At 41.4% G+C, this 15,131-nt stretch overlaps 1 protein-coding gene across 1 annotated transcript in view; it reads left to right on the top strand.

The window, feature by feature from the left end:
• Window positions 1-15,131, top strand: part of LOC119480657 (solute carrier organic anion transporter family member 5A1) — a 43,055-nt gene that overhangs the window by 20,620 nt on the left and 7,304 nt on the right. Inside the window, exons 3-6 of the mRNA XM_037757145.1 lie at window positions 2,842-2,974; window positions 3,073-3,290; window positions 8,273-8,437; window positions 12,460-12,658. Of these exons, the coding sequence (XP_037613073.1) occupies window positions 2,842-2,974; window positions 3,073-3,290; window positions 8,273-8,437; window positions 12,460-12,658 (715 nt within the window). The remainder of the gene's footprint in view (window positions 1-2,841; window positions 2,975-3,072; window positions 3,291-8,272; window positions 8,438-12,459; window positions 12,659-15,131) is intronic.

Below are 15,131 nucleotides of genomic sequence, written 5' to 3'. Positions count from 1 at the left end.
AAGCTCAATCAAGAGGCAGGAGATTTGAATCTGAAACCCTCTGTACTATAAAATGATGTGTACCAACCATTCAGAGTGACTCACCCTCAGCCTTTCTATTGCACACTATGTTCTGTGCTTTATAGATAGAAATTATTTTGCCGTTTACCCCAAAAGTGTGATTCACTAGCTCAGGATTTGTGAGACATTTTTAATTTCAATATTGAGATAATAAGATAAGACCTCTTGCTGTCCTTGCCAACTATAATTAATTGTTTATTCTCTCTGGTGGGTAATTTCTCCATTTACATTGTGTAATAGTTTGACTGCCGCGGTGAATTGACTCTCTCAGCCAGCAGGATATGAGAAATGGTGCAGTGAAAGGAGTTACAAAGATGAAATATGATATGCGAGGGACAGAGAGAGAAAGAGGGGGACGGAAATCTTCTTCAGGTGCTTAGAAGTGATTCATGTCTGCTAGATTTATAGGAATGAAACTGCCACGGACCTTATTTATTTTTAGAAATGTATACACTCACATACTTTATGGGTGTAGAAACTTGTGTAAAAAAAGACCGATCACCAGAGTCCTTGGAGCCAAGGGAATTAACCATTGTTGTCTTGCATTCTGTGTTCATGTGTGTAAGCGTGTGTGTGTCTGCTTTAGGCTGATAAGAGGATTTGTTGAAGGGCCCTTTGTTCTTTAAGCAATATTTTCCTCTCTTTCTCTTTTTCTCAATAGTTTTGTTTAAAGAAGCCATGATTTAATTAAGTGTAGATAAGGATTTGGGCTTTGGGACATTGTTGGAACCGCACTATAGGAGTGAACTAACTGTTTGAATGAAAATATGAGGGTGGTGAAAGATGCAAGCCTCCTGGGTTGTAGGGATGCCATATGCAAATGTTGGCAGGGCTTTTGAGCTTCCATTCTGTCAAAAACAAACTTGATGGAGGAGAAGTGTGCGTGTTTGTAGTTTGTTATGCATTTGTTATGTAATCTGGCAGAGATGAGGTGTTCCTCTGGTTTCGGTGGGGGGAGATAGGACATTTGAGTGTTAGTATAGATACACACAGCACACCTACTTCTAAACACAGACTCATTCACAAACACACTTCCACATGTGTGCACATGTTTATGAGAGGAGCAACAAAAGCATGTCGCTTGTAGCCATCTTGCCAGTGAAAGTGAAAATATAACTACGAAATCTATTTGTCGGTGAGAAATCTGTCATTCACAGAAACATTTTCTGGGTTTTGGATTTGTTACACAGATTTGGTGCTAAATTTAACTGTTTTTTACCACTTGAGAATTGATAAAAATTATCAAAAACACCACATTAAGACCTTGAGGAACACCATAGAAAAATCCATGCTGTGGATTTGGTTTCAAAAACTTTTGCCATTTGGAGATTTCTGCAAGAATTACATTTTTCGGCTGTTGGATGGCAAGCACTTCTGTTCTGGAAACTGCTCAGAAACCCCATTATTGTCAATCTAACTAGGAAAGCCATCAATCCTCTGAATGCCATAGTCTCTAGTTTGTGGCTGTAAAGTTTCATGAGGCTGTGACTATCCTAGAGGTTACAACACGTCATTTTATACAGTGAGGTCAAGTTTAAAAAAAATTGTCTCAGTATGTGAGATAGCTACTATAAGGACTAACATCATCACACATGAATACAATTGGGCTCATTGGATCCACAAGAGTCTCAGATTTACAGTGATACCCAATTTATGTAATTCCAAGACTGTTTAGGGACGCCAGTATGCAGAAATATTCAAACACATCATTTTTAGAATAGGCAAAAATAACACATTTTTACTGCATTCAAAAAAACTGCATGGTTTTTGCCCTAAACTGCATGTGATTATCATAAAGTGGGCACGTTTGTAAAGGGGAGACTCGTGGGTACCCATAGAACCTATTTTCATTCATGTATCTTGAGGTCAGAAGTCAAGGGACCCCTTTGAATATGGCCATGCCAGTTTTTCCTCGCCAAAATGTAGCCGAACTTTGGAGCGTTGTTTAGCCTCCTCCTTCCATTCCCGCCTCTGAAAGACAGTAAAAGTGGTCGGGATCGCCAGCGATCCTGCGGGTCTCGGAGGGTTAATGCATATGCACACACACACACACACAACCATCATAAAGAGCTAATCCTTCGCCTTATTCACACAAACACACACTCTCACACCCTGATGGCTAGCAGCAATGTTCCAGGTGTAATTATAGAAAGTCTGCCCCCTGATTACAGCTAGTAAATGGCTTTGACTCTCGTCTCTGCTGGATGTCCACAGGAGGTTTTTCCACTTGTCCAACTAAGGTTATCTAACTTTAATGAGTTTTTTCCTTCCTGCGGCAAAGTGACAAAGTGTGATTGGCTCACCTCAGAAAGGGTCTGAGAGCCCCCGAGGGTTAATGTTTTGCCCCCACTCGCTCTGAGGTTTGCTGGAGTGGGAGAGCTGCAGGCGTGCCCTCAGGTCAATGCGAGACCTCTGGAACTTTCAGGTCGGTTGTTACAGACGCTTCAAAAGCTGTGAGAAATGACCTCAGGGCTGGCGGAAAGTTCCCACTGATCTCAGTGCAGGTGTTCTGAATGTGGTGGACGATGCGTCAGGGGTAATGAACAGCTCCCAAAGGCCTGATTTAAACAGTCACAGTTAACGGGGGGTCATTCAGAGCATTAATGAAGAAAGTGGAAAAAACTTGCTCTAAAACAAAGTGTCTGTTTCAATAATGGGAGTTAATTTTGGCATCATGATCATCAAAATGTTCCAAATATTTATAGTATATCCAGTTAGGAAAGCAGTTAAAAAGAGTATTTGATGGAAGATTCTGATCGGTCCCATCTGTGTCTCTTCCAGCTGTCATGTACGTGATGGGAGCCCTGGGACCTGCAGCTGGCTACCTGCTGGGAGGCGTCCTCATCGGTTTCTACGTCGACCCCAAAACTGTCGTCAACATCGATCAGAGTGACCCGCGCTTTGTTGGAAACTGGTAAATAAATATGCATGTGCATCTGTATGACTGCCCGAGCCCTTGTGCGATGATAAATCTGTTCTCTTTACAACCCATCTGTTGTTTCTTCCTGTCAGGTGGAGCGGCTTTCTCTTGTGTTCCGTCGCCATGCTTCTGGTCATCTTCCCTATGTTTGCCTTCCCCAAAAAGCTGCCCCCACGCCACAAAAAGAGGAAGAAGAAAAAGATCGGCTCACCCGGCGACGTATCCAGCGACGACGATGTGATGAAGGAAAAGTCCAGTAGCAAAGACCAGAACGTCACCTCCTCCATGGGCTTTGGAAAGGACATCAAAGGTGAGGAACAGACTTTTTCTACCTCCGGGGATGTTACAAGTACCTTACATAAAGGAACTGTGAGCTATTGATGTACAAATGGCCCATAATCCAATCAATGGCCAGGATTAGTCATTTTATCTAACAGTGGAAGCTCCATTGAGATCTCCTTTTAAAGATGTTATTGATTTGTGATGGATGAGGCTGTCCACACAGTTGACTAATGAAGCAGGAATACACTGTAAACATCGGCAATTTACTGGAAATTGGGTTCTATTTACTTTAGTAGATTAACGGTAAACATGGCTGAAGGTCATAGATAATTGCGCTCTTGCTGTTAAGCTTAGAAACAATGATTTTAAATTAAGGACGGTAAGTTTTTGACATTATACTTCTCAAAAAACATCATCAATGATCATCAATCATGCATTCTTCAACTCGAATATAAACATATAGAGCATTTTTAATGTCTTCTCTGAGCTAGATATACCAGGGATCTCCTGATTTTCTCTGGGAGAGCCCCTTAGTTAAGCTGTATTCTGCTCCAGTGTTTCCCAGCTTCCTCTGGTCTGATTATTTTTCTCTCAGTCAGACAGCTCTCTCTCTGCCTCTCTCCTAAATTAGCTCTCAGGGGAACTCAGTCACGTTTCCACACACAGGAAGAGTAGACAGTCTCGGCAGCAGAGCAAAACTGTAGAATACTTGTTTGCTCTCACACTCTTTATTATACGCAAAATAACTAAAGTGAATACTAATATTTATTTAAATGGGTGTGTAGTCGTACTTTAGATTCATGGTTATGTGCATTCCCCAGAGCAGTCCAGACAGGATTTTGTCTCAGAGAGCAGATAACACATTCTGTAACCATGAATGCATTATAGCTTCTTTAGACCAGTGGCAGCTCTCCCGCTGTTTAACTTGTCCCAGCAGGATGTTTTGGGCTGTTGTGCAAACTATGCCCAATTTTGCAGACGCAGGCACTTCAATGTTTGGATCTGTAATGTATTATAGTGCTGTGCGTGTCCTTCTATTGAGGTGTGTGTGCGTTTGTCTATAGCACAAATTCAGCACTTTCTGTGAAAGATATGCTGCACTGAAGTGGCTGTTTTCACCAAGCATTGCATCATTTTTCCCTTCAGATCATCAACAAACACTGAAAAATGCTAACACTGACTGTTTTCTGTAATGCACGTCAGGGACGCACTTTTGATTATGGAATGTTCCCAGACCTCGGTCAGCTGCTGTTAGCAAGCAATTCTTAACATTTCTTGGACCCCTTGCATTTCATGGAATTTTAGTTTGTATAAATGAATAACTGCAGCCACAAACTGTTTATCACAGTCATATTTCAAAAGCCTGACAGCTAATGAAAAGTGATATTTTACAAAAATAGTTTCAACAATTACTTTGAAATGAGATGTGACTCTAGACCAACGTTGTTAGGGCCCGAGCTCCGACAATAATAGTTTTGAATTTTCATATACTTTTTAATTTAATTTCAGTTTTAGTTAGTTTTCAAAGTGTGTTTGCTACTTGTAGTTAAGTTTCAGTTTTTCAGAGGTCGCTGAACCGCCGTGACCAAAGAGATCACTTTCACTATTCTGTCTGTGCTCAGTGTCTCCCCTCCTCATCCCTCTGTGTGTGCAAGTGTAGACATACCTCAAAGTTACATTTTGGGGCCCTCTCCCCCTAAACGATGGCGTTTTGAGGCTGATGTGTCCATGCATTACGCACTCCCTCTCTGGCAGTGACCGGCTGCAAGCCCGCTTGTAATGCAACCTCCGGAGGCTTTTTCTCAGCCCTTTCAGACAGAGCGATCTCAGCGTGGATACTGGAGACGCATATCAATACCAGGTGTAAATGTCAGGTTAAATGTAAGGTTAAATCAAATCTAGATACAATCTGGATATGAGACCAAATTTGGATGAAAGTGACCTGTTTTCACATTTAAATGCTCAGATTACAGATTAGATTATTTGGCAGATTTATAAAAACTCAAATTAAGGACCAAAATGATTCTATGTCGTTCAAGACTGTGGACGAGTCATGCACACCCTTGTATTTAAGCATTTGTCCTTACATCAGATCCACCGCTTAGACTTTACTAGCTTCATGGGTTGAAACATCACTTGCATGAGCTACAGTGCATTTACAGATATCACAAATAATATGCTGCTATCACCTGTCTCCTCGCAAAGAGAAATGTGTAGCAAAAGCAGATGGAGGAGAAACAGTTTGACCAAGTCATCAAATAAATTCTCACAACAAAGTAGCAAGTGTGGCAACTATTGCGAGTCAGTGGTCTGCCTGATTGAGAGAGCAGCTGCTGTAGACATCAACAGGACCTCGCCATCTGTCCCCCACCCAGACAAGATTACAGCCCAGCTCTACAGGAATGAAATAATTAGCGTCACTATTCTTTTCTTACCTTTTGATCTTAGATAACACTGACAGATGCTGACATTTCCCCACCTACAACAAGATTAGTTGAATTAGTGCTGAGACGGCTATCCCCAAATCAAGGCACCGTGCCATCCAATTAGGCTGGCCAGCCTCATAATAACCTCCCTACTAAAAAGCAATAATAATCCACTTTACATACTCCCTGCCTTTTTCTTTTGTTCTTTCTTTTCTTTGTGGCATCCGTGTTTGTGAAGCGCATGAGACAGAAAAAGCCCCTATGATAGCCGTAGGACTCTAAAGTCATATTTGCCCTCAGCCCTGGGATTAAAACACACACAGGACCAAGTTGGAAATGCCAGTTATGTGCTCAGTTAGACGAGCTGTCCCCAGCCAAATGTTCTGACTTTTGTAACCAAATGTGGCCTTTGACAGACCACACACACTCGCAGAGACAGTGATAGAGAAAAAGACTGCACAGAGAGACTGAGGTTAAATGATAAAATCTAAAAACCTGACTATAATATTTTAGTTTAAAAGGCTCTATTAAATGCTTCCTTCGGTTGTCGTCCTCTCCCACATATCATCCCAAAGCGATCAGCTCCCCAAAGTTAAAATTCATTTGGATAAAGAAACTTTGCGTGCACATAAGTGACCTCCCTTCTTTACGTTACTAATGATTATTTTTGATGAAGGGACCTGATCTGGCCTTTTTGGATTTCAACTGCAGAAAAAAGTAGAGAAAATCTTTTTAATTTCCTGTCTCTTACTGTGAAAAAAATCTTTTTGTGAACTGAAAATATGAATCTCTTCATCTGTGGCCTTTATTTAAAACATTCTTAGGAAGTATGAATAATTGGATATGTCAATCTAACACTTTTTTTGTCATTGGGATTATGGACATGGATGTAAGACGACCAAGAGAACAAAGCAGACATCCGCTTTAACAGCACTGTGCTCCAGCTCGAGGCCTTGCAGCATGTCCTGGGTCTTCCTCAGAACATTTTAATCAGGTGTCCAAACTACATCTGCTTTCTCTTTTTAATGTAGAGAAGCAGCAGCTTGAATCTGAGGTCCCTGTGGATTGCTGAGCTCCCCATTCTGTCAAACATGCTCCTGAAATCTATTGCCCTCAGTCTTACTGAGATGAAGGAGCTTGTATGTTCCAGTGACCCTGAGAACAGTGTTTTCTGCAACCTTGTCTTTCTGGCAAGGACAGTTAAGACAGACTGTTTAAATGCAAGAGGCTAGACACTTAACAAATCAAGATGACCACCATAGTAGCCTAAAACTTACCTGACCTACCTACGTAGTTTTCTCTCTCAATGTTGTGACATGTTTCTACATTAAACATGATGTTGGGACTTGAAGTTAATTTTCTTTTTTTTAACTTGAACAAAAACTGCCTCACATGAACACTTGAGTTAAAAACAATAGACTCAAAATAGTAAAATAACATTCTTTCAAAAGGGAATCTTTAAGGTTCCTGAGAATAATAATTTCAAGTGTTGCAGCTTTTAAATTTTACAGGTGCAAATAAATACCTGACTTCAGTCAGTGCAATTTAAAAATCACACAAATTTATATTGTGGAGTATGCCAAAAGGAAAAAAGACCTAACTTTTCCTGCAGGTTTTGCTCATCTTTCATTTCAAAAAGCTGACAAAACTGTCAAAATTTGAATCAAAATGGTAATTTAAGGCTGTTAGCAGACACCTTATGGAGTTGGTGTATGGACAGCATGGTGGTGTCATGGTTTGGGGGACAGTCGTTCAACGTTTGCGTTGCCATGACAGCGAACATCTGCCTCGCTGTGAGTAAGAAACTGAATCCCCATTAGCTCCTGTTTGGAAAATGATCCTGCACTGCATTTGGAGAGAAAAGTGACATCAGAGGTTGATCTTTGGGGATCAATAGAGAAAGTTTCCTTCTGCCTGGTAACAAGAATGTACTTACAGTGTGACCACATGACTTTTGAGTGTCAGGATGAGAGGGCATTCTGCATCATGTCAACCAAATCATATGGACACTGCCCTCAGGCAGACATAAAGGGCATGTTTGCCCTTGTTATGATGAACCAAGGATGACGGCATTTAGACTGGAGCTCAGTCTGTATTGGGCTCTCAGCAGAGATGCACATGATCCACATACTTGCATTGTGCAGCAAAAACTCGCCGGTAGCTGTACGAGTTTCTTCAAGCTTCGTAGGGTTTCAGGCTACAATGAGCATCTGTGTGTTTATGTCTTGTTGTTTGTTCCTGCAGTGTTGCGTGAAACAAGGATACTTATCCAGATGTAATGAGACATGGTTGAATGTGAGAGGGTCAATTTATGTGTGTGTTTCAAGAGACATTTAAAGATGGTGTTAGCTTTACTCTATTATTAGCTAAGGCTATTATGACATAATGTTTATTTGGGTTACAGATGAAGCCTTTTCTCAATCACAACTTTCCAGTAATGATTCTTATTCTGGTGATTCTGTCACATTCAGTTTGTGTGGGCGTGACTGAGAGACTGATTGTGTGTTAATTACAGCAGCACCACAGTAATGAAGTGCTCTGTCTTGTCTTGTCTTGTCTTGTCTTGTCTTGTATCCCTTCCCAGACCTCCCCAAAGCAGCCCTGAGGATCCTCAGCAACATGACCTTCCTGTTTGTCAGCCTCTCCTACACGGCAGAGTGTGCCATCGTCACCGCCTTCATCACCTTTATCCCCAAGTTTATTGAGTCACAGTTCGGTATCCCCGCCTCCAATGCCAGCATATACACCGGTAAGTCTTTCTTTGTACAGCGTCTCTGTCTTTGTTAATTCATTCAGTGTTTTTATCCTTTTTCATTAACTCCATCAGAGTTGTCTTGTGAGTCATTGCAGTCACTGCAATGTTGGAAATGTAGTGGGATTTTAAAATCAAGAATCCATCGAAGACATTTAGTTTATTTACCTATAATGCAGTAATAAAGCAGTCATTTTGTCAGTTAATTGAACTGTCCTTGAAAAGATCTGCAGTACACCAAACTATTAGATCAATGAGGCAAAACTTTCCTCTGCAAATAGTTATTAGAATTTATTACCCTGGTCTGCAGCACTTTAAAAAATAATATATCATTTCTTTATTGAGTTGTATCCAACGGTTACAGGGAAGCAAATATTATTATTACTCTGAGACTTAAGATTTAAACCTGCATGTAAGATATTTACATAAATCTACTCTCTAATTAATTTTGAAAACACACCCGTCTCTAGGAAACAAGTTTTTCACTGCAGTGAAAAATGGTTTGTTCTACATTTTGTGTTGCTTTCTTTGTGTTTATTCTCCTGATCCTAGACAAAATCATACATCATCACGTACTATATGTACCAGTTTGGAGTCTGTACCAGTTTCAGCTCACATTTGTTCTCACCTCTCCACGTGCACACGGTGATTCAGTCAGAGGGCAGCGCTATGAGTCACTGCTGACTTTCATTCAGTGATGAGCTTCCATTACATCCCCTGACTGTAACACGCAAGTCTCTGTTGACTGCGGGAGAAACATTCATCATACCGTGGTCACACGCACACAAACGCACAATCTGCTCTGTCTGTAATTTGTGGACCACATATGTAGCATATACAAATCCTTTAGTCATCTCTAAACCAGTGGTAATAATCTGGTGTCAAGAGTGATTGAAAACTCAATTATGCCTGTGAAAATAAAAAGGTGTGTGTGTCCAAGTATTCTGGTAACATATGGTCATCTCTAGATGCACAGACACAACACACACACACACATACATACACACGTATATACATACACAATACCATTGCCTCATCTCATCTGCCTGTTGCCAGGATACAAGGGGTAAGGGCAAACGGGCGGTGCAGTTGCCATGGCTACCCAAACGATGCCAAGCTGCTGGGATGTGATGATGGTTGGCTAGGAGGAGGAGGAGAGGGCACTCCTGTTGACAGGAGCACAGTATTTCCTCAGGCAGACAGATGGACTGACCAACTGTGACATTTCCCTGGCGATTGTTAGGGATTGTTTTTTAAGAATGAGCAGAATACCAGACAGCAGTGTTGTAGTACTCGAGAGGCGAGACAGAGACCTTCACAAAGTGGTCTCGAGACCGGTTTCATCTTGGAATCGACTACATTTTGTCTCTGCCTTGTCTTGGTCTTGGTCATGGTTGAAATGGTCTTTACACCCCGACAGCGATCCAGCTCTGAAAAAGGACTGGAAAAGAGACGTCATCTGTAGCTGCTGTTATCCTGTAAAAAAACGTCTACCAATCACTACCTGGCGGTCCGCTTGGACAGTCAGATGAATTTCTGACAAATTTTGATCGTCCGTCCACAGACTCTCGCACAGTTGAAGCAGAGCCACGCGCCAATTCCCCAACATCAGTGCCTTTTTTCTACTTTTTACAGTAGTCAGAGCGTAGCCATCAAGATTAAAATGTCAGAGAACTAAACATTGACTTGAACATTTTTAATCACATTTGCTATTTATTTAAATTGCTTCTTACAGTTAATTATGTATAAAAGATATATGCATGTTGGCATGATAACATCACACAGAATTATCGCCCAACTCTGTAGTCCCTCTCAGCATCTCTACTTTGCAATGTCTTTCAGCTTGTTGTTTTGGTTTTAAGACTGTTTTGATTCAGACTCTCCATTCTTATCAATCTCATTTCAGAATCAGCAGGCAACCGTTATCAGCAAAAAGCAGACAGACACGAAGTTAGAGACATAAACATAGCGGAGCATTTAGCAGCTAAAGAGTCAGATATTTCCCTCAGGAATTGGCAGAGAGAAAAAAGAAAGAGAATATTGGACTTGCATTCATTAGTAGCCAGAAACACGTCTTCAAACGAATGCTAATGTTGCTTGGTATATGCTGGCTGCGTAAATAAGCAACAGTATGTTAACAAGTAAATAAGCAACAGTGTGCTAACAAGCTCACCCTATCAACTTAAAAGGTGATAATAGGCAGCTTGTTTGTGCTGCTCCCAAGTGGCTAAAATAATCAGTTAATGCAAGTTTAATAAAACCAATTCTACTCCAGATCCAAAATGGAACCGGCTAACAGAGCCCAGCCCTAATTACCAATGGATTGAATATCGTTTAGTTCAGTTCATTAAAGCTATTTTGCTTTAGCTTTATTTGGTCAATTTCTTTTTTGGGGAAAGGTTCTGCACTACACATGTAATGATGCATTTTATGTTTTCAGCAATACTAACAGTGCTTTGCTAGAAATTAATAGAATAATAATAAGGTATCTAGAATAAGCAGCAATATTCCAAAGAAGGGTATTATTTATATATATATATATATATATATTAAAAAAAAGACATAATAGCTTTGTCTTACTGAATGCCAAGCTATCTGTAGGAAGTAAACCATAAGAACAGCAATGTAGAAACCAAAGGTGTCAAAATAAGATAATGGAGATCTCGCAAATTACCACCTTGAAGAATGCGTATCATGCCCGGTTAAAGAGGCGCCACTGCTACATGCTCATTAGATGTTGCTACAGAAATAGCGCTGTAACATATCACACACGCCTCCTTCAGCTGCAGTTTCCCCCGTGCTGCTGCTGTTGCTGCTCTCTGACTTTTTTTTCCCACTTTGGTGCCTCTCTCAATCTCACCCACTGCTCCTTTTTAAATATGCATTTTCCATTCTTCTTATTTTTCTCTTATTTCTTCTGTGTGTCCAAGACATTTTTCAAGCTACAGTTGACAATTGTAAGCAGCACAAAGATTTTCCGTGAGATTCACGGCTTCTTTGATGTAGGATCTCTACAATAGTTTAGCACTGACATGGACGCATTTATCAAATGACTGTTAATCCAGATAAAATATGTGTAAATCATTCGTGTAGCATTTAATACCTCCACAGCATAGTTTGTGTGCCATATGTCACTGTGATATGATATCTGGTTTGGCTGTGTACATGTTTAATCCTGCAGAAAGCACAAGGTTTTAGCGCATAAACATGCACTTACAGGATAATGTTATGCCACAGCTGTCTGTTGCCTAGCTCTCACTGAACGTGCTCAAAGAGACACATTTTCTATCTCTGCAACACACAAATACATCCAGAAAGGGAGAAGCCAGATGACATTTCTGTGTACTTGGATCACTTTTCTGCTGATCCTCTGTCTTTGACGACCCTCCGCCCCCGCTGACTGACCCCTTCTTGCTCGTTACCCTGTCGCGAGTGCCTGTAGCTGGGCTCGAGGGCTGCCATGTGCAGCCTCCCCGGGCCTTTACTCCTGCACGATGTGACACTTTTCACCCGGTCCATCCTGCCAGCAGCCTGCTTTGCCTTTCTTCATGCTGTCAATTAGACCAGCTCTAGTGGACAGAGAGCACGTGCTCTGTGCAGCCACAGTCTGAAATGACTCACGGGTAGCCCACAGTGTAGCCTGGTCACATTGATACAGCAAAACCTATTCTGATCCCTTTTTTTCCCTTTTCTTTGAACTTATTTATTCTTGGTTTAATGGGGGAAGTCACATTGAGAGTGATGTTTCTTTTTCAAGCAACTGTGTCTAACAAGACACCATACAATCTTTCATATTAAGCAGGACATGTTCACATTATTCATGTTAGTGCGCCTGATTTAAACACTGTAGATCAGATGCTTATTGCACTGAGTCAGTCATGCTTTACAGTAATTATTCAGTGTTAACATTTTTTCTTGACATAAATTAACTGCTCTATTTCTGTGCCATTTTTCAACACTTCTGAAGTTTTTTTTCTCCCCTTATCACCCGCTCTTCTTTTCCCTGATCTCTCTCCCAGGTGTGATCATTGTACCCAGTGCCGGGGTGGGCATCGTGCTGGGGGGCTACATCATCAAGAAGCTGAAGCTCGGCGCCAGAGAGTCAGCCAAGCTGGCCATGATCTGCAGCGGTGTGTCTCTGCTCTGCTTCTCCACACTCTTCATAGTGGGTTGCGAGAGCATCAATTTAGGAGGCATCAACATACCTTACACCACTGGGTAAGGACAAATGTACTTGCTTTGTAAGCTAATTTTCCCTGACTATATGCAGTATGAATCATTTTATGTATGTGCTACTTGCGGAGCCATTTGTTTCTAAAGTGCTTATTTAAAAAAAAAAAAAAGGTCTGCATATGAAGTTATATCTGAAATACACACATACTGTAGGAAGGTGCTGGGATGATGTCACGGCTCCCATGCAAATGATTAATTAGCAACACTGGCATCTGCTCGCGTGGCTCCGTTGAATCACTCTGCCACCTCTATTTCTGAAGCCGCCTCTCGACACCACATCAGCAGTTAACAAAACAATCATCCGATGTGTCAGCCCCTGCAGACAGAAATACAAAGCGGACGTCTTGTTGGCACACATGAACACACTCATACAGAGGCATAGGGGCACCATGTACGGAGTGACCTTGGATGATGCAAAAGACATACAAATCTATTACATATTTACTGTATCCCATCTCATCATACTGTATGCTGCTAACTATCATGCATGTACCAAAAAGGAACATTTAAAAAAATTAAAAATTTTGTTGTGCAAGCATATCTTTTTTTCAATTCTATTTAATTTGTATAGCCCAATATCACAAATTACAAATTTGCCTCAGGGGGCTTTACAATCTGTACAGGATACGACACCCTCTGTCCTTTACGGTACGACCCTCTCATCGGATGAGGAAAAACTCCCCAAAAAAAACCTTTTAACAGGGTTAAAATGGAAGAAACCTTAGGAAGAGCAACAGAGGAGGGGTCCCTCTTCCAGGACGTGCAGACGTGCAATAGATGTCGTGTGTACAGAGTAACAACATAATGAAAATACAACATAGACAATATGACAAAAAATTGATACACAGGAGGATGTCAAGCAGCTGCCAGGCATTGCCAAACCGATAGAGTCTGAGCAACACGACTTCCTCTCCACCATGTAACTTAGAGAGGACAAGATGTTTGTTTTTAGTTCACAGTTGCTTTGGTAATTTAAAATACAACATAGACAATATGACAAAAAATTGATACACAGGAGGATGTCAAGCAGCTGCCAGGCATTGCCAAACCGATAGAGTCTGAGCAACACGACTTCCTCTCCACCATGTAACTTAGAGAGGACAAGATGTTTGTTTTTAGTTCACAGTTGCTTTGGTAATTTAAATGTATGTTTACCATGCCAATAACCCTCTTTGGACTGAATTGAATTGATAGAGAGGTGAATCTCCTGGAGGACAGAGGTCCAGAGCATATAGTCAGAAGTATTAGATATATAAAAAAAAGACTTTGACCTGGTTGCCTTTGTAGGCTGTATACGACCAGCCAACTGCATCATCTCAGAAGTTCACTGAACACACAGAGGTGAAACTACTAAACCTCTGTGAAATTTACTTTTCACATAACTAAGTTAATCATAGTGATTATTTGCCAAATAGTCAGTGGGCCCTTTAAAGCCCCATAGCTGACCCATTAATAACAGTAGTCTTTGTTTAAGCCGGTGTTTATAGAGGGGTCAACAAGACGTGTGAGCCGGTAGGGGCTCTTCATTATGAACAGCACCGGTCACCAGTCACCGGTAGCACCCACATGAGGAATGTTTAGCCCAAGCCCACCCTTTGTGCCACTTGTCTGTACTCACACACTAGTCTAGACGGAGCTCTCCCCCGCTGACACGACAAACTCCAAAGGTCCTCAACCTTTTCAGAGCCGAGAGATCACGTTATGCAATATTCTTGAATATCTGCAAAAGCATCGCATGATTATGAGTCAGGCCTGTATGCTTAATGAAAAGCTAATGTGTAGTCATCTTTGACGTACATTATGTAAAATAAAGCTGTCCAATGACACACCTTTGTGTCCTCTGTCACGAAGCATCTTGATAAACCTTCACAACTCAGAATTTGTTTGCCTTCATTCTCCTTGTTCAGTGTCTGCAGCACTAAACCACATTAAGCCACTCACTCTCTTGGCTATCTGTTTGGGTTTTTATGCAGCGCAGCCGGCACACAGCGACACAACATCTGGAGGGTTCAGCGAGGGCCGGGGTTTAGTCTGAAAAAAAAAGGACATGTGCAATCGGTGCAGTGAGGCTGTGACTCCAGCAGGGCTGATGCCTTTTTTTGTACATGCATGCAAACACACACGCACACACGCACACACACACACTCTCTCTCTCTCTCCCTCACACACAGTGTCTGGAATGTGACACTGTTATGTCAGGACCGGCCCAAATGTGCTTCCCCTGTGACAACCAATATACAAATGAGTATGACTTTATTGTCTTGTGAAAAATGATGGTCCACTGATTTTAAGAAGCAGCATAAAATAATTAATGTTTCCCCGTTTGGCATCTTAAACACATGATCCAAAATACAAACTTTCAGAGAGATGTGCATTGTCAGTGTTGGTTTTGTGAATGTGTGTGTGCTAGAGCGTCACTCCGAGGCCGCTGTGTTGTTAGGATTCGTCGCCGGCTGTT

Source organism: Sebastes umbrosus, chromosome 21 (assembly GCF_015220745.1).
Source record: "Sebastes umbrosus isolate fSebUmb1 chromosome 21, fSebUmb1.pri, whole genome shotgun sequence".
NCBI lineage: Eukaryota > Metazoa > Chordata > Actinopteri > Perciformes > Sebastidae > Sebastes > Sebastes umbrosus.
The sequence above is the reverse complement of the archived record's forward strand: the minus strand, read 5'-3'. Positions and strand labels throughout refer to the sequence as shown.